An 18,825-nucleotide genomic window follows, 5' to 3' on the forward strand; every position below is an offset into this window, starting at 1 on the left:
AGTGTCTTTGCCCCTTGCTTCCCCCAATGAAATAGGCTGAATTCCAAACTGTTGGTTTTGCTTGAAGGTCAGTGGGGTGGAGACCCAGAGGCTCATTGCTTGTCGGGAACAAGTTCCATTTTGGTCTCTGGCCCCCGGTGGTTGGGGAGTGGGCTTAGACTCTGGGGTCCCAGTGGCCCTCCTGTGGACTAGGGAGAGGACTGGGGTCCAGGTCAATGCGCCATGGGCCCTGTGGAGGGATGGTTGTAAATGATAAACAGGGAGGTGGCGGCCATGATGATTCTGGAGGGAAATGTCTGTGATCAGAACGGCCTGGCCTGTCTGGGACCCCAGAGCCGCCCCGCGTGGAGTGCCGGGGTCACGGCCCGGCCCGGAGTTTCTAATCCGATCTGGCCTTGGCCCCGCTTCAGGGTCTGGGGAGCAGGGACCCTCCTTGTCAGCGTGGAGGTTTCTCGCTGGTGCTCCCCATGCGCCGGGAACTTCGCCCGCTCTGGGCGCTGCGCGGAGCCGTAATCTGGGGAGGCAGGCGGCTCAGCCCAGGGCAGGGGGGGCCCTTGAGGCCGTGAAGGCCTGATCCCGGCTGCCTTCTTCTGGGGTTCCTCCGAGGGGAGCCCCTTTCTCCCGCCCCCGCAGCCCCCGGAAGTGCAGAGGCCCGAGCTGCCTGTGCGGCAGGATCTGTTCTGGGAAGGGCTTGCTCACCCGCTCCTCCCTCTGACTCAAGTCGGAACAAGCAACCTGGCTCCCCTGGCCGGGCGGCCTGGGAGGGACACAGGCGGGACCAGGGGAGGGACAGCCACCGGCCATCGGTGTGGAGCGGAACCGGGTCAGAGAGCCCAGGGCGGCCTGGGACACCCTGAGGTGACATGCCAGGCCCCTCGGTCCCCTGACTTGGGACCAGGGGGCGTTTCCCGGACTCCTGGACTAAGAGCTGGAAGCAGGTGAGGGCGGGGCAGCTGGAGCGGGTCTTTGGGGCGAGGGGCAAGCCGGCCTAGGGGTGGGGGGCCCAGCAGTGGCCGTCAGCCACAGGGCACAGGGGTGATGGGGGTGCTGGCGGGCTCGGATGAGTTCCCGGCGCTGTAGTTCCCAGGCCTCAGTTTCCACGGGAGTGGGGAAGGCCGGGAGGAGGGAGGCCCAGGGCCTCTCTTTGGGGCCACATTTGTGACAGGAGAGGGTCCCAGTGGCTCAGCCGGAGGGAAAATGCACGGCGCTCCCCTTCCTCCCCTTCTGTCCTCCTCTGCCTTTTCCTGGGGACGTCGTTTGCGTTCGTTCGCTTGTTCTCCGGGGTGCACGGGGCTTGCCACCTGGGGCTGCGGGTCTGGAGGGCAGGGAGGGATTCCCATGCGGAGGGGCGGGGATGTTCCCGGAACTGCCTTTATCTGAAAGCCAAGCCTTCAACACCCACGGGAGCCTGCGGGCCCTGGGACAGGGTCCCCGAAGCTGGAGGGCCGCCTCCGGAGGGGCAGACGAGTGGGCTGCACGTGTGTGGGTCCTTCCTGCTCAGCCTGGCGCTATCCAGATTCAGTATGGGGACTGGCCAGGGCCCCAGGTACCGTGCAGTTTTCACCGTGCCTGTGAGGACGGGAGGCCCAGCCAGGTGAGGTGAGGTGAGCTCCCCTAAGATCACATAGGTGATGGCAGGACCCAGGCTGGAATCTGAGGCTTCCAACCTGTGGTCCGTGCTCTCTTGCCCTACTTGGAGCAGGCCTGCCCCCGACCCCGGCCAGAGGGAGGAAGGGGCTGAGGGGGCCGTTGTGCCGGGCCACCCCTCGGTCCCCGCAATTGCTGCTCACTCTGCAACAGGCAAGAGCAGGAGAGGCAGGGCTGAGCTGTCAGAGCTTCCCAAGGCAGCTCCTTAATGGTTAATTATTAATTAGTAAGTGTGAGTAATTGATGGCTTCCCTCCCACATCACCCCCTCCCCCGTCCAAGCAGACGTGCTAGGACGGCCTTGCTTCCTCGCTCCGGCGGGGCCCTGCCCCTGGCTGCTGGGGGGGCCCACAGGCTGCCCAGGGCTGTGCAGCGAGCGGCGGGGGAGCCGCCTGCCCTCTGTCCCGCTCCATCTCCAGGAGGGATGAGGGTTTGGGAGGGTGGACCAGGCAGAGCTAACTCACGCCAAGTACCCTGGTCTCGGTTCCCAGAACATGTGGCCAGGCTCTCTCCTTGGCATCTTTGCAAAGGCCCCGTATAGACTTAAAAAAAAAAAAAATCCTACCCTCCACTCTCTACACTTCCTTGGAGAACTGAAACTCCAAAGTGCAGGTACCTGTTGTTTTTCAGGGCGAGGTTTTTAACTGATGCCCAAGGTGCTCTGATAGGCTGTGTTGTTTACGTAGGTCTGTAAAGCTGTCCATGGGCAGAGAGGTGCTCCCGGGGCCTGGCCGTCAGCGGTCCCGCCCCCACGGGCCTGGCTGCGGGCTCAGCTTCCCCAGGCCTCCTTCTCTCCCGGTGGCTGAGGAGCCCACCTCCCCCGCCCAGCAGTGGTGCCCTGAGGAGAAGCAGGATAAGCTCCAGACAGAGGCTCCGAAGGACTTACGGACTGTTGCTCAATGGCTGACTCAGGGAAGAGGTGGTTGGGCTTTCCTTCCAGGCCGCCTGCCGGGGCCCCGCCCGCACTCCCCGCCCTGGTTCCAGCCAGCTGCTGCCAGGTCCTGGCCAGCTGGGACCCTGAGCAGGGGTGCAGACTTGGCCAGGAGAGAGGGGGCGCCAGCAGGTGCGGCCGGGGTGACTGCTGCTGGCAGACGCACACCTGGAACTGTACCTGAGCTGCACACGTGCGCCCAGCCCGGGCAAGCAGGGTGGCCGTGGTCTCCTTCCCATCTTCGGGCAGCTTCGACTCTGGTCACCCCTCCAGCCCCGGCAGCACGCGCCCAACACACACGCACGTGCGCGCTGCCTCTCTCCCGGCTGTGGGGTGTGGGGTCCGGGCCCCCTCCCCTTCGAGGGGCCTCCCAGGCATAGCTGGTGGCCCGGGAGTTGGCTCACGGCTTTGGGCACCTGCCCTCGGGTGGACCGCCTAGTGCAGACAGACAGCAGGCAGCCTGGGCCGTGGGCCTCGGGACAGGGCCTGGCTGAGTGCCCAGTGCCCTCACCCACGGGGGCAGCGGGATGGGTCTCGGGCTGAGGACCGTCAGCCGCGCCTCCCTCCTGGCACAGACGCTTCCCCTCCCTCCTCTCCTTCCCTTCCTCCTTGACTTGTCCTCCCACCTTTTTCTTGTCCCCTCCTTTTCATCCTCTCTCTTTGCTCCTCTCCTTATGGTCTTTCTCCCAGTATCGTGGTCCCTGTGGCCACCACTGCTGTCACCCCCTGGGCTTGGAGGTCTCTCTAGGAAGGAGGCGGCAGGAGGCCAGCCTGGGCCCAGGGCAGGTGCGCTGGAGAGGCCCACAGAGCCTTCTGTCCGCAGCTCCCCAGCACTGACACCCCCATCCCAGACTCACTCCCCCGGAAGCATGGGCCTCACGCCACATCTCCCGGCCTCACCCACCTGACTCAACAGCTCTGTTTGGAGGCAAGGGGGTTTACATGTATCATTTTTTGTTGTTCTTTTAAAAGCTGGGGAAACTCCAGGCCACCTGCACATCCTGGCCCAGGCTGGGAAGGGTGTCGGCCCCTCCTCCTCTGTGCCCCCTCCTCCCAGAAGTCCACCATGGAGAGCAAGGATGAGGTCAGCGACACCGACAGCGGCATCATCCTGCAGTCCGGTGAGGGCTTCGGGCCCCCCCGACCCCACCAACTCCTCGAGTCCCAGGCTCCAGGCCCGGCCAGGCTGAGGGGCCCAAGGCGGGGGGGCGGTGGGGAGGCCGCTGTGCAGGGAAGGGGGGTGCAGGCCCTGGGAGGGCTGGGAGTTTTCCTCCCTGGGTGGGTGGGGGGGTCTGGCCTGGAGTGTCGATCCTGTCTGAACAGCTACCTGCCGTGTTCAGCTCTGGCCCCGTGATTCCTAAGAAGCTGAAAACTTATCTGGTTCGCGTGAAGGAGCCGTGGCTCAGGTTGGCCCGAGCCGATGGGCCCAGTCGGGTCTGGTTTGGACAGAGAGAGAAGAGGCGTGTGTGTGTGTGTGTGTGTGTGTGTGAGTGTGAGAGAGAGAGAGTGCGGGAGAGAGAGGAGGGAGGAGGAGCCAGGGAAGAAGGCACCTGCCGTGGGTGGCGGCTGGGAAGGGACGGGCGGGAAGGGACGGGCTCTGACCACAGGACCGCACGTGGCCGAGGGGCAGCCGGTCCCTCCGAGCCGTAACGGTGCCGTCAGGCCGCCGGGGGACATGCCGTCTCTCGGGTGTGACTCGGCCCGCTGTGGCAGCCGGCCCGCAGCCTGGGCGGGCGTGAGGCCGTCTGCGTGCGTGTGCGCCATCAGCCCAGGGGGCGTCCAGCAGCGCCCGGGACAGGCTCCCCTGAGCGCGCCCCTGCCCCGCCGCAGGCCCCGACAGCCCGGTGGCCCCCGTGAAGGAGCTGACCCACGCGGTGCGCAAGCAGCAGAGGGCCCTGGAGGAGCGGCTGGAGGCCTGCCTGCAGGAGCTGAGGCGGCTCTGCCTGCGGGAAGCGGTGAGGCTGGGCCCCGCCGCGCACGAGCGCGGGGTTAACCCCAGGCGCCGGAGCCGCGTGCTGGGCTGTCGGTGCCGAGGAGTGGGAGCCCCAGTCCTGAGAGAGTGCTGGGGGTCAGACGGGGCACCGGATGGCACAGCGAGGGGACAGCTCTCCCCGGCAGGGCCCAGGCATGGGGCCGGGCAGAGGAGGGGCTGCAGGGGACCGAGTGGATGGAGGCGCCTGGGGGGACCATAGCCAGGCCAGGGCAGATCCCCGGACGAAGGACAGCCCTGGACGCTGGGACGCGCGGAGGTGGGCAGGGGCCTCTGGGGAAGGGCGGGCACAGGTCACCCAGGGCCCGCCGGACGGGCTCTTCCTGCTTGGCCAAGGGCTGGGTGCGCGGAGAGCGGCCTGGCATGACCTCGCTTCCCCCGCAGGAGCTGACGGGCATCTTGCCCGCAGAGTACCCCTTCAGACTGGGGGAGAAGGCCCCCAAAGTCCGCCGCAGGATCGGAGCCGCTTACAAGCTGGACGAGTGGGCCTTGCACAGAGAGGTGAGGCGCTGCAGGGCACCGCCCCTGCTCCCCGAGGCTGGCGGCTGTGGCCCCCAGGCCTTGCCTCCCCTCTGCAGGGGTCTCTGCTCTAGCATCACGCAGCTCGGGCCTCTTGGCTCCGCGTGGATGAGGGGCACCCGCCAACGTGTAGCCCACGTGGCCTCAGGGAAGCCGTGCCGGCGCCAGAACCAGGAGGGCTGGGACCTCAAGGGAGGACATGGGATTCAGTCCCCTGTGGGCAGAAGGCCAGCCAAGAGCGCAGCCGGCCCGGAGAGGCAGTGGCCTGTGCGGACGGGCCGCTCTGGCTCCTGGGGCCGTCCTCCCTTTCTCAGCACGGGAGGAGGGCCGTGGGGTGGCTTGGGCCCTCGGGTCCCTCCCCGTGGTGTGACGGGTGGCTCTTCTGCCCAGCCCTTTGGGGTGGGAGGGAAGCGTCCACCTCAGTCCCTCCCCGCCTGGCTCGGGGTCAGGCTGCTGGGTGGGTCCCGGGCCGGCTGCTCGGGGGCCTGGGCCCTGGACGCTGCCGTCTGCTGGGCTGTTCCGGTGTCGCTCACTGCACCCTCCCCCAGGACCCACTGAGCAGCCTGGAGCGGGAGCTGGCCCTGCAGCTGCAGATCGCCGAGGCGGCGCGGCGCCTGTGCCGGGAGGGGAACCTGGGCCGCCAGGCGCGCCAGCAGCGGAAGCACGCGGTGCAGCAGGAGGAGACGAAGCTGCGGGAGCTGCAGCGCTGCCTGGGGGAGTGGCAGCGAGGCAGCGGGGCCCCTCCCGCCCTGGCCCCAGGCCCAGGTGAGCAGCGGCCGGTCCCAGACCCGTCCGTCCCGTCGAGGGGGAAACCTGCTTCCCCGGTCCGCTCCACCCCATCCTGACCCGTGGCAACCCCACAAGCCTCAGCCCAGCCATCGCCCTCCCCTGAGGCCCTCCCCATTTCCTTAGAAAACAAGCCACTCCTCCCTCGAAATCCACGCCCTCCAGGAGACCTCCTGGACAGGAGGCATCCCCAGGCTGACCTCGGCTTATCTCGAGGGCTCGTCCAGCCCTCCTGACCCCAGGCCCACGGGGCAGGTGGTGCGACCCGTGAGCACGGCCGAGGGCCCGCGTTCTGTGCGTATCTGCTCGCTGCGCTGCTGCAGGGCCCGTGGCTGCCCGTGGCTGCTCTGGTGGAAGTGCACACCCGCCGTCCCTGAAGTATCTGGAGCCGCCCCGTCAGGACTGGGGCCCCTGCGCTCTGTTCTCTAGTTACTGGGCCTCTTAGCCTAGTCCCTGCGCCCGGGGGCCAGCGCCCGCTGACTGTGCGGCACCTAGCGAGTCGTCCAGGCCCCGGCATCAGTGGACATCATGTGTCCAGGCCGGTTCCTCTTCCAGCAAGTGGTTCTGCGCCCTTGCGTGTGGCTTTTTCTTTCTCCTGACCTGAGCCCAACTTGTCAGGTCAGTCCTTGGAGGCCTCCCGTCCGTTCCGGCCCCAGGGCATTGGGCTCGCCCTCCCCCAGGCCTCTCCTGGGTCCCAGGCCTCCCGTGCATGTGAGGGAGCTGGCGCAGGGAGTTGGGCTGAACTGGATTTGGGGCCTCCACCTGGGCTCCCCAGCTCCCACCCCTGCCCCTCAGGTCAGCTTTGTGCCAAGGCCACCTCCTGCCCCGGTTGGGCACGTGGCCTCTAATTTAGGGTGAGTCCAGACGCCTCCCAGGTCCCCCCCGGCAGCCAGGAGTGGAGGACGAGGGAGGAGAGGCCTCCACGCGACAGCTGACCCAGTAACCCCGGGTGACGGGGAGACCCAGGCAGGACGGCCGACCCCCTGGCCGACCGGCTCTGGTGGAGAGGGGCCTCCGTCCTCCCTCCGTTCCTGACAGGGCCCAGGATGCGACCTCCCCTTGAAAGGCAGCTGCTGACTTGGGCACGGAAGCCCCTGAGGGCTCGCTGCCGTCCTGGTGGCAGGGGGCCGGGGGGCTGGGCCCCGTCTGTGTGTCTCAGCCCCTCCTGTGTCCCGTCTGGCCTCACCCCGCCCTGTGGGCTCCTCTGACCACAGGCCTGCGGTGTGGGGTGGTGGACGGTGTAGGGCTGTGGCTCTGCTGCCAGCATTGCGACGATGATGCCCTCGTTGGGGGTGGGGAGCCGGTCAGGGCATGCCTGGGGCCCGGCCAGCCTCCCCGGGAGGGGGCGCTCAGTGCAGGGGACATAGAGCTGCGGGGAAGGGGCCCGGCCATGCGACTGCTTCCACCCTCCTGATCAGAGAGGCAGGCTTGCTCTCCACCTGCAGCCCTGGCCTGACCAGGCCGGGGTCCTGGGTCTAATGTCCTGTCCTGACCAGGCCGAGGTCCAGGGCCTGATGTCCCGTCCTGACCAGGCCGAGGTCCAGGGCCTAATGTCCTGTCCTGACCAGGCGAGGTCCTGGGTCTGATGTCCTGTGTCGACGAGGCCCGAGGTCCTGGGTCTAGTGTCCTGTGTCGACGAGGCCCGAGGTCCTGGGTCTAGTGTCCTGTGTGGATGAGGCCTGAGGTCCTGGGTTGCAATGTCTTCTCCTGGGAGCCCAGGAGGAGGTGGTTCTAGACAGGTACTTCCTGCTCTTGGCTCATCTGGCCAGCTGGGCTCGCCCTGAGAGCAGGAAGTAGAGAGGGATTAATAATTAACTAGCAATAAGGATGTATGAAAAAATAATTAGTAGCTGGAAGGTGTTTTGAATTAAAGAGGAAAAAAAAAAAAGCAAACTAACCAAAAAAATGTTAGAAAAATCCACCCACCCTCTTGGTCTCCACACGCAGGTTACTCAATTTGGAACCTAATTATACCAGGTGACAGTCATTAGCTGGTCCTCTGCAGGTGGCAGGGAGCGGTCAGCTGTGGGACTAATTGACCACAGGGAGCCTGATGAGAAATGCCCCCCAGCACCGAGCTGATGTAACAGGTGCTCAGGACGCATTTGTTGATTAGCAGCACCCGTGTTGGCAACGCTGGCAGAAGTTCTTCCGTGATGAAACGTTCCAGATCTGTGCTGTCCAATATGGCAGGCACTCACTGCATGGGACTGCTGAGCATTTGGATTGTGACCCGTGTGGCTGAGGAACTAAAATTGTAATTTAATTTAATTTAAAATAGCCACATGCAGCTAGCGGCTGCTGCACTGGACGGTGCAGCCTTTGAGGATGCCCAGCGTTTGTGAGTATGGCCTCTGCCTGGGGTGTCCTCCTGCCGCTGCTGGGCCGAGGGCCGGGCGCAGTTCAGCAGGGCTGTGCGGCAGCGTGGCCAAGACAGCGAGCAGCCCTCACGAACCACCTGTGATTAAACAGCCGGGGGTGATGGCTGTCTTCCCAGACCATAAATTCAAACCCAAAACACGTGACTATACCCAGCCCCCGACGCCGGCATCCCTGGACCGTGACAGCAACAGTCCCACAATTTCTTCAAGTTGACATTTGTGAAAAATAAACATCTCAGTTCCCCAGGTTTTTGTAAAAGATCAGAGGCTGGGAACCAGGATTAGATAAGAGGATGTCTCCCCAGCTGAACCCTAAAGCACAGGCTGGTGTGAGCTGAGCGAAGCCCGGGCTGCTCCGTGGGCAGCTGACCCTGCACCGTTTACACACTGCTCTGTGTAAAGGTTCTGTTTCATTTAAATTGAGGAGAAAACGTTGACCAACTTCTGTAAAGGTCCAGGGAGTAAATGTCTTAGGCTCGTGGGCCATGTGGTCTCAGTCATTACTACTCAGCTTGGCCATCGTATCATGAAAGCAGCCAGACATTACGTAAACAAACCCATAGTTGTGTTTCAATACAACTTTATTTACAAAAGCAGCCAGAAAAAAAAATTTTTTTTAAAGGGACTTCGCGGGTGGTCCAGTGGTTAAGACTCCATTCTTCCACTGCAGGGGGCACGGGTCAGGGAACTAAGATCCCGCATGCCTCGCGGTGCGGCCAAAAAAAAAAAAAAAAGCAGCCAGTTAACTGGATTTGTCCCACAGGCCTGCCACCAGCCAATCCCTGTTATAGAGGATTTTCAGATGGCTGGAATCTGAATCTACTTTTCTTAGAAGTTTCTGGTTAATGACCCCTGCATGAAAGGCCAGCTAACAGGAGAGCCCATAAATGGTGGTGGTGAAGAGCCAGACTCTGGTCAGACTGTCTGGGTGTGAATCTGACTCAACCACCTTCTGGCGGTTTGACCCTAAGCTATGTTATCAGCTCCTCCAAGCCTCTGTGTCCTGAGCTGCTACATGGAGATGGTAATCTTACCTTACAGGGTTGTTACGAGGATCACGTGAATTCATGTATTATAAGGCACTTAGAAAAGCCCAAGAGAAATAATTAGCTGTTGTCGGTTTGCCCTCATCCGTGTTCTCAAATGTAGTTGAAAATGCTTTGTGAGTTCCATCCGGGTCATGTTAGGTGTAGACCGAGCATCTGAAGTTTCGGTGTTTTAAGGACAAGGGCAAATTCGAGCCCTCTGACTTCCTGGGTCCCGGTGCAGATTGCTGCTGCCCATGAGGAAGGGCCACCCTCCATGTCCTCAGGTGGCTGTCCTGTCACCAGGGAAGGACCTTCCTGACCCAGACGGCCAGACTCTCACTTGCATTGTGAGACCCCACGACCCCACAGCTGCAATTCCCGCTCTCACTGCTCTTGCTGCTGCTAATGCAGGGGTTCTCAAGATTTGGGGTGCTTGAGCTGAGTTGTATTTATGGTATCAGAAGACTATACAAAAGTTAGCAGAAATCTCTTTACCCCAGGGGCCTTCCAAAATGACTCTTTGCCTTCCCCTCCACTGCCTGGAAACCCTGCCAGAGGAAGGCCTGGCTTTTTTTTTTTTTAATAGACGGGCAACCAGAGGCCCAGAGTATTGAAATGGCTCATTCAAGTTTACAAAGCTTATGGCAGAGCCAGGATTAAAATGGAGTTTCCTGTCTCCTCACTCCTATTTACTGATTTTTACTTTCTCCTTCCAAGTGATAAATTCGCACCTAGCACAGTACTGAACACACGGCTGGTATCTCCTGATAAGGGGTGCTATCAGGAAAGGGGCGGGGCAGGCCTGGGCTCCTCAGCTCTGCTGATGCCCCAGGTCTGCGGGGGCATTTCCTCACCTCCTCCTCTCTCCTTTGGCCTCCCCAGAGCTCGGCGCCTCAGACGACAGCTCCCTGTTGGACGGGCTGCTCCGTGAGGAAGGTGAGAGGGCGGTTTAGGGGCTGTCGTGAGCGCTGGGCTCCTCCGCGAGAACTCAGGGCTTGGGCGGCGTTTACTGTGAGTTCTCAGCGAGCTAAAGGAGGCGGGAGCCGGGCTGGGCTCAGCGTCTGCTCCGCCGGGACACTGATGCCTGTGTGCCCTGTGCATGGGTGACAGTGGGGATGGTGCTGACCCTTTGCCGGTCCGGGTGCTCAGTCATTGTGACCGGGAGGGGAAGGCGAATTCCAGCAGAGGCTTGGGCCCCGGGCCTCCCTGCCTTTGCCTGGGACTTAGCCTTTACTTCAATACGCACCCGTCAGAGCCTCAGCCATCGGGCCACGGTCATTGCCCTTTGTGAAAAGAGGGTAGCACTGAGGGAGAAAACACAAGTCCGCAGATTGAGAACCCTGGTGACAAACCCTAACGATGCTGAGGGGTCAAGGTGGACCAAGAGGGTGGTGAGGTCCTGCCCGGGGGAGGGCCCAGGCCAGTAAGGAAACAGCACACGTGGGCGCAGCGTGAGAGGAAAAACAGGGAAACAGGAGGTTAGCTGCAGACATGGCATCAGGAGCAAAGGTTAGAAAGGGGAGTCATGTGAGCCAAGAGAGTCAATCTGGGAAGGCTTCCTGTAAGAGGCAGGTGTAAAATGGAGCTGTAAGGAGTAAGTCTGAAAGGAGAAGAGAGTGTTTAGAAGCAGCTGGGCCCAGAGCCATGGCCTGGCACAGCCGGACCAGCAGCCACGGGAGGGCGAGCCAGGCGCAGGCCACGGAGGTTCTAGTTGGGCTGGTTCCCCCACCACTGCCCTCCTGGGTTTCCTTTACCTGCAGAGGCATCTCAAGTGCCAAAACCTCCCCCAGAGTCCCCAGATGCGCCTTCCCGGCCTCTCCCGCCCCAAAGCCTCGAGGGGCTGCAGCCAGCAGGCCTTGACACGGGGGGCCTGGAGAGGGCCCCCATCCAGAACAGCCCCTGGAAGGAGACAAGCCTGGACCACCCCTACGAGAAGCCCAGGAAGTCTTCCGAGCCCGGAAGCGAGTCCAGGTCAGGCGGGGGGAAGGGAGGGCCAGGAGCAGGTGGGATCTGGGCAGGGGCAGGGCACAGTGCACAGACCCCCATCCTGCGTGTGATGGGGGGAGGCGTGAGTCCATCCCTCCGCACACCGGAGCCCCTGGATGGAGGCATTCCCGCTGCTGACCTGTCTCCAATCCCTCCAATCTCCAGCAGCCCGGCCAGCACCCCGCAGGATGGGCCCAGCGCCTCCAGCCCTGCCTCCTGCTACGTGGTCGCCGTCCGCAACGTTCCTGGGCAGCGGCAGGGCCGCACCAGTGCCCCGGCCACCCCTGAGATGCAGGGCAGGAGGGGCCAGTCACAGCCCCTGAGGTAAGAGACAGGCCACCCCCCAGTGATTCAGGGGGCGAGACCCACCGTCGAGAATTTATGTTCGGAGGGTGGTGGCTTCCAGGATTATGTGGGACACCCGTGGGTGACACATGGCTTGTGCAGTGGCTTCTCCTTGGGATCTTTTCTTACGCACCTCTCAATAGAGGCTGCGCCCCAACCAGCAAAGCCAAGGGCGAGTCACTTGTGAAGCAAGGTGTTTTCTTCCAAAGACTCCGGTTTTGTCTCTTTGCACAACCGGATTCCACTTTTCTCCCCATCCCTGCAGACTCTCCTGTGGGAGCAGGAGCGTATCTTAGAAGAGACTTTTGTAGTTGTCTGTGATTGTTTTATTATTGGTCTCTTGACGATGGACGGGTCACGTTTTCAACTGACATATAGTTGATTCTCATTACTTGGGTAGTTATGTCCTGTGAGGTGAGTGCAAATGCTGAACCACTGCTCCCAGGGACACACAGGGTTACAGCTTCTGGTCACAATGTGTCTGTAAACGGATCAATACGTAACCTTGTTTTATGGGGTTTCTGTTTAAAGACACCTTATCTAATACGTACCATCGACTCATTAACATTGAACTCAGGGCCAACAGCCCTAGATCTCACGCCTGAATGAAGCTCATCTAACACGTATTTTCTCCGTAAATTACATCCCAGCTTCCTTGAGCTCAGGACACCAGATGGTCCTGCAGCACCAGCTTTGGGGCCATTTTAAACACTGAAATCACCAACAAAACACACAAAAATATGAAAAGCATGGTACTAAATAGACTGTGGGAATAGTATGAGAGCTGAACCCAGAACTCAGAGCCTCAGCTGGGAAAGCCTGCTGGGCAACTCAGAATTTTCACCACCCTGCGTGTGTCCACACGTGACCACGAAAGTGCCAGGAGTGTTGATTTTGAGGTTACAAATCAATTTGAGCAGTAGGTGAATTTGCAAATACAGAACCCATGAATAATGAGACTCCACTAAATGCTCCAAGTTCCCTGCTGTTTGGTGCTCGTTTCAGTGACCGAGTTATGACAGGCAGTGTCGGCCACACCGTCCGACAGCCCAGGGTACCCTCAGGACATTGCTGGGTTCTTCCGTCAGGTTAACTTTGCTTCTGGGCAGCGCTGGGCTGGAGTCCAGCAATGCATTTTATAGTTTACATACTGGGGGGCCTTTTTACACACAGGGCCTTTGTGCAGATTAGTGAAAGGCGCCCCCTCTGGACGGACAGGCCTGCCCCCGGGGTGCTGGCAGAGGGAGGCTGGATTCCAGCCCCGCTGGCTGTCCGGAGCTGGTGCCCTGGGGAGGGCCAGCTGCATGCGGCCGCCCTGTCCTAGTCGGCTGGGGCTGCCGTACAGAGCAGCGCAGCTGGGCACAAACCACCGCCTCCCAGTCTGGAGGCGGCAAGTCCAGGATGCAGGTGCCCCAGGGCGGTTTCTCCTGAGGTCTCTGCCCTTGGCTGTAGAGGGGCCCGCCCTCTCCTCCCTTCATGTGGTCGTCCCTCGGGGCCACACGCCAGCTTCACACCTTCACCTCGGATGCTTGACGGTGTCCGCCCGTTCAGATTGTGTGGATGAAATGCCACTGGACACCTCGCACCTGAGATGGCTGAGAGCAGGAAGCAGCTGTGGCCTCCGTGACCCAAACCCCAGCGCGCAGTGGAGCAGTGGTGTGGGGTGCAGGAGGGGCGTGTAGGACGCGCCGGGCCAGGAGGCTGTGGGCACGTGGGGAGGCGTGGCCGAGGCCGCGCACGCGCGATGCCTTCCCCGCCGCGCAGGCAGGGCTGGCTCAGCGCCTCCTCTTCTCTCCATAGGACCGACCCCTTACGCGCGGGCCCCGACGGCAGGGGTCGCAGCGCCATCCCGCGGCGCCGCCCCACTTACTACACGGTGACTGCACCCGCGCCCGTGCCGTGCCCCGCCTGCCACTCGTGCTCCGAGGACAGCGGCTCCGACGCCTCCAGCCTGTCACACCCGACGCCGCCCGGCAGCAGCAGCCCCGACATCTCCTTCCTGCGGCCCCTGTCCCCGCCCGCGCCGCCCCGCCCGCGCGTGCCCCGCGGCCCCCGACTCCGGCCGCCCCCCGCCTGCCTGAGGGCCGCGCGCTACCTGGTGCTGGCCGAGGGCCGCCCGCCGCCCGGCCAGTGGGGCGAGTGGGGCCCGGGCCGCGGCGAGGACGCGGCCGCCCCGCGCTGGCAGCGCCCACTGCCCGCCCACGGCCGCGTGGCCCGGACGCCCTCGCTGCGCGACAGCCCCGCGGGCCGCGGGCTCAGCAAGGCGGCCGTGTCTGAGGAGCTCAAGTCGTGGCACGAGCGGGCCCGGCTCCGGAGCTCGCGCCCCCACTCGCTGGACCGCCAGGGGGCTTTCCGCGTGCGCAGCCTGCCGCCTGGCGCCGAGAGCTTCGCGCGCACGCAGGTACGCGCACGGGTATGGCCCTCCCAGGTCCCGTGATCGGGCGGCGGGGCGCAGGCGCAGAGCCTGCAGTCCGGTGGCCCGGCAGCTTTCAGCTCGGAGGAATAGGCCCCAGAGCATTTCCTCGCGGCTCTGGAAGGCCCCCAGGAAGACTCCCCTGGGGGCATCCTAAGTTCGCCTGCACGTCTAGAGCGCGTGTCCACGTGCGCCAGTGGAGGTGACCCTCCCAGACACCTAAGACCTTTTTTCCTAATGGCTCCATCGATGATCAACAAAACAGGCCTCTATTTATAACCATAAGGCCAATCCACATCACCCCCCAGTCTCCCGACTTGAGCGCCCAGGACGGAGGGAGAGACTGGCAGGGTGTTTGCAGGAGCCAGAACCTGTGACTCCCTGTCAGCCAGCTCCCGCCCCCCACTCTCCTCCCGCCACCCAGCTGAGAAGCAGGGTGACTGATGGTTAAGTGCGCAGGCCCCGGTTCAAGTCTCAGCCCTGCCAGCATTGGGCAGGTTTATTAACTCCTCTGATCCTCTGTCACTCTCTCTGTAAAATGGGAGTCTTAAAGGACCCATCACAGAGGGGCAGTAAGAACTTTAAATGAGTTAATATGTGTGAGACGATTAGAGCAATGCATAGTAAGTACTAATACGTGGTGTTATTATCACCTGGGGCCCCCAAGGTCAGGGACCGAGTTGGTGGGCAGCATATAGGTGGAGCGCCCCAACATGAGGTAGCATGGCCACCCTGATTTCTGTGCCCAGTTTTTCCTTTCTGGAAGAGGTGGGGCTGTGCATGAGCTTTTTTTTTTTTTTTTTTGGCTGCGTGGCATGTGGGATCTTAGTTTCCCGACCAGGGATCGGACCCACGCCCCCTGCGTTGGGAGCACTGAGTCTTAACCACTGGACCGCCAGGGAAGTGCTGAGTGAGCCTTTCTTTGTTCTTGCTCCCTGGTACGGAGGGCTCTGCAGCGGGTGTGCTCCAGAAGTCCCCAACAGGCTGCTTCTTTGAGATCCAAGATTCTGGCAGGGCCCAGCTGCACCTCCCTCCCCCACCCCCGGTTCTCTGGGCTGCAGCTGGCATCCTGGGCCTGGCAGCACCCTGGCCGCAGTCCCAGGCCTCACCCTCCAACTGACGTGCCTTTCCATGCCTGCGAGCTTGGACCTGTCCTTGGCCCGGGCCCAGCCCATCCCAACCTGCCAGACGGGGAGGGTGATGAGAAGTGAGCTGGGGTTGGGGGGGGGGGTGGAGCAAAGGTCAGGGTGCCTGTCACACCCCAAAGAAAGCTGGAGTGGAAATGGACAAGGGCACACAGAGCCTGCTGGGGAGGCAAGGGCTGAGTGGCTGGGCCAGTGCTGACCCTGGTCAGCGTCCTTAAGGGACAAGGATGGTGTGGCCGGGCTTGCTGTCCTGATGTCTCTACCTGCTTTGCTCACCCACCTCTCCTTTCCCCCTGGCCCGGGCAGGTGCCCACCGTGTGTGTGCTCCGGAGATCGCCTGAGGGGGCCCCCGTGCAAGTGTTTGTACCTGAGAATGGAGAGATCATCAGCCAGGTGTGACCCTGGGCTCCGGACACCGCGGCCGGCTGGCCGAAGAGACTGCTTCCCAGCGGGGCTGGGGCTGAGACCGCCCACCCTTGAAGCCCTCTTTGGCTCCCCTCCCCCATCGCAGGTCGATGACCTGGAGCTGAGACTTTTCTTTTTTTTTTTTACCAGTTTTTGTTCAGAAGCTCTGGCCTAAGGATTTATATTTGTGGTTTGTCCCCAAGATCCCTGTAATATGACAATGCTTTATTCCCCAGAGACAGGCCTAGCGGACTCGAGGCCTTGCCTCTGACTAACAGCATCTGTCTCCGTGTGCAAGACGTGTGGTAGGGGACGCATCCCCAGAGAACAGCCCCTGGCCCTCCTGCCCCACTGCTGCTGGGGGCTGCACCTCCATCCCCCATTTCCCAGCTCTCAGGCTGTAGGGGTGCCCGGCCTGGGGGCGAGTCCTCCCCTATATAATGTGCTCTGTGATGCACGCACCGAGAGCTAGGTTAAAGGTCAGTGTGTCCTGGCAGAGTCTTGTCTTCCTGGGCCCTGCTCTTTTCCTCACCCCGTGACTTCCTTGTAGGGACCCCTGTCACTCTGTGTGCCCTTGTCCTGAGGCTCCCAGCATCGACCCAGACCCAGGAGCCTTGGGTTGGAGGCCTCTCGAGACTGGAGCATCAGGAGGCCCTGGCTGGGAGCTGATCACCTTCTCTGGGCCTCTTGAGGGCTTGCAGGCCACCACCCTGCTTCCTCTGGTGTCTTTTCGTCATCATCCTAAAAACTAGTACTTTACACGTGCTTTTGGAAGGGCGCCCTCTGTGGCGTGTTCCCAGGGCCAGGGGTGTCATTGCTCCTTCTCCCCACTCAGCTGTGCTTCTGCCCTGAGACCGGATTTCCTTGAAGGAGGGCAAGTCCTTGATTTTACAGACGTGGGGACACCTGCCTTGCAGGGTGTTAATGAATCACCCTAGTGCTGAGACTTGAGGCCTGGAAACTGGCCATGCTAAGACCGTCTGTGGTCCCGGGATCTCATCCTTGGGCCTTTGCTGCCGGGTCAGATCCCGAAATAGGGATCCTGCTCCCAGGAGAGAGCCGCTGAGCTGAGGCCGGGAGGGCTGGACGCACCAAGCGCTGATCTTGCCCACATGGCGCCCTCTGTCTGTAGGACGGGGGCTACACAGACAGCTCGAGGCTCTAAGAACTTTGAGGCCTGACCCGGACAAGGCACAGTTCTCCCACTGCCCGGGGCGGGGGGGCCCGGCCGAGGGGTCGGGAGCAAGGAGGGGCCTGAGGGGAAGCCTGCATCTCTGTGCTCCTCCCGGCCCACAGCATCCTGGCTCTGGGTCCACCTGCCCCATCGTGTTGACTTTGGACACTGTTCCGTTGCGGTTGGCGTCTGAGCCCGTTGCCCTCGTGCACAGCCTCTGCCTCCTGCCCCCCCGGGTCCTCCCGGAGCGCAGGGCTCCTCGGGCCAGCGCCCTCCACGCCTGCAAGTCCTTCGCATTAACTTACCGGTCCTGTGTGATGCCTGGTGCACCTGAGAAGTGGCTGTGTCCTCGGCTGCGGGGCCGGAGCGGTGGGGTTTCCATGCCAGATACTCCAATAAAGTCTGTCTTTGTGAGGCCGAGCTGGTGAGGAAGGTTCTTTTTGTGCTGAATTTCCTGAGCAGAGCGTCTGGCCAGGTCCCTGGGGGGGCGCGTGGGCGTCTGGCGGGGGCGGGGAAGCTCTCTGCGTCCCCGGGCAGGTTGGAAGCAGGAGTTGAAGCTCCTTGGTTCCCCTACGCCCGGGGCCCGAGGAGCTGGGCTCTGGGGGTCCCTCCCCGAGAAGGACCCGGGGCCGCGGCAGCCCCTGGGGTTCCTGAGACTGTGCTCAGTGATGGGAGGGGCTGAGCCTCTGCGGAGCCGTTCTGGGGGGAGAAACAGCCCCTCTTCTCCAAAGCTGGATGGGGTCAGGGAAGGGGGGACTTCCCAGATCACCACGGGGCGGGGCGGGCAGCTCGCATGGGCTACCTCCGTGCCTGCCCTGCAGGGGCCGCTCTGGAACCCAGCGTGGCGCCCCCTGGAGCCTCGATGCCCAGGACAGGCGTGGGCCCCAGAGCTGAGGCGCTGAGTGTCAGGTGAGGCGTCCCTTCCGCCGGCCCTGGCAGCGGCCCCGGGGCAGGGCGTGAGGCTGGGCAGATGCCCGTGGGTGGGGTGGCCGCCCTGGGCTCCGGGGACTGCGGCTTTGGGGGCCGGGGCGCTCCATTCGGGGGTGGGCTCCGAGGGGACACAGCCCGGGGTCTCTGGAAAAGTGTGAGCATCCCGATTTTGTGGATTCTGTGTTTTAGACGATTATAAGGAGTGAGGCCCAGGGAAACCGTGACCGGTGTCCCCAGGGTGCGTGCCGAGGGGGAAGCTCCCCAACAAAGGGAACAACCAAGTCCAGCCAGCAGGATGGGGCGGCAGGAGACGGGCCCCTGGAGGGTCCTCTGGGGGAGGGGCAGTGGGCACCCCGGCTGGGGACCCAGTGTCCAGGGTGGGAGACGTGGCCAGGCAGCGCTTTCCTCCTGCTCCCAGGCAGGACCTGGGCAGACATCTGGGGGCTGTTAGCCCCCCAACCGCAGGGCAGAGTGGGATTATGAATTGGGCAAGGGGTCGGAGGCTTCAGGATTTCAGCAGCGGGCCATCCGAGGCAGAGGGATGGGAGGCCACCTTGAGTCTGAACCATCCCCATGCAGAGAGGTGGGGAGGAAGCAGGGCCCTTCAGAGGGTCCCCACCTCCCAGGGGGAGGGAGCGGGGAGCCGGCGGTGGGGCCGGAACCGGCACCGCTCAGCCAGTTGCCTTTCCTTTTCCGAAGCCTGCCCTGGCTGCCACCCCCAGTGTGCGGATGGATTCACCTCCCAACAAGCGAAAATTAAACACGGTCACCTTTTCACCATTGGCTGGCCATGTCTCTTGGAACCCTAACTTGGCAGGTGAGTGAGCCCAGGAAGGGGCTGTGTGTCAGCTCCCAGCGGCTCAGAGGTGACGGTGCTTGGCTGCCTGGCCCTCGCTGGGGACTCATTAATCGGCACAAGTCTGCCCGCTCCTGGGTGCCCAGTCGCAGCTCTGGTCTCTGCATGCCTGTCTCTTTTGAGACGTGCCTCTCTGAGGGGCCCGGAGCTGGATGGGGACCAGGACATTGTCTGGGGCTCTTGGCCGTTCAGGAGAGCCACGGCAGACCTCTAGACCCACCAGTGTGTCAGCAAGTCCCAGATCCCACCCCTGAATTCCAGACTCTTAAATCCAGCTGCCCGGTGACATT

General features: G+C 62.5%; 1 protein-coding gene across 3 annotated transcripts; it reads left to right on the forward strand.

The window, feature by feature from the left end:
• Positions 1-758: 758 nt before the first annotated feature.
• On the forward strand, positions 759-17,164 carry INAVA (innate immunity activator). 3 transcript variants are annotated; one of them, XM_036873366.1, is made up of 10 exons: positions 759-938; positions 3,550-3,698; positions 4,408-4,532; positions 4,952-5,068; positions 5,635-5,851; positions 10,164-10,217; positions 11,042-11,252; positions 11,433-11,591; positions 13,413-14,013; positions 15,477-17,164. In XM_036873366.1, exons 2-10 carry the CDS (start codon positions 3,644-3,646, stop codon positions 15,567-15,569), a joined length of 1,632 nt encoding a protein of 543 aa, XP_036729261.1. In that variant the 5' UTR covers positions 759-938; positions 3,550-3,643; the 3' UTR covers positions 15,570-17,164. The 3 variants fall into 3 exon arrangements, 2 of the variants coding, with proteins under 2 accessions (XP_036729261.1, XP_036729253.1); XR_005022410.1 differs by lacking the exon at positions 759-938 and adding an exon at positions 14,855-15,232; XM_036873358.1 differs by lacking the exons at positions 759-938; positions 4,408-4,532 and having other exon boundaries at positions 4,977-5,068.
• The last annotated feature ends 1,661 nt before the right edge of the window (positions 17,165-18,825 follow it).

This window comes from Balaenoptera musculus, chromosome 1, assembly GCF_009873245.2.
Source record: "Balaenoptera musculus isolate JJ_BM4_2016_0621 chromosome 1, mBalMus1.pri.v3, whole genome shotgun sequence".
Lineage (NCBI taxonomy): Eukaryota > Metazoa > Chordata > Mammalia > Artiodactyla > Balaenopteridae > Balaenoptera > Balaenoptera musculus.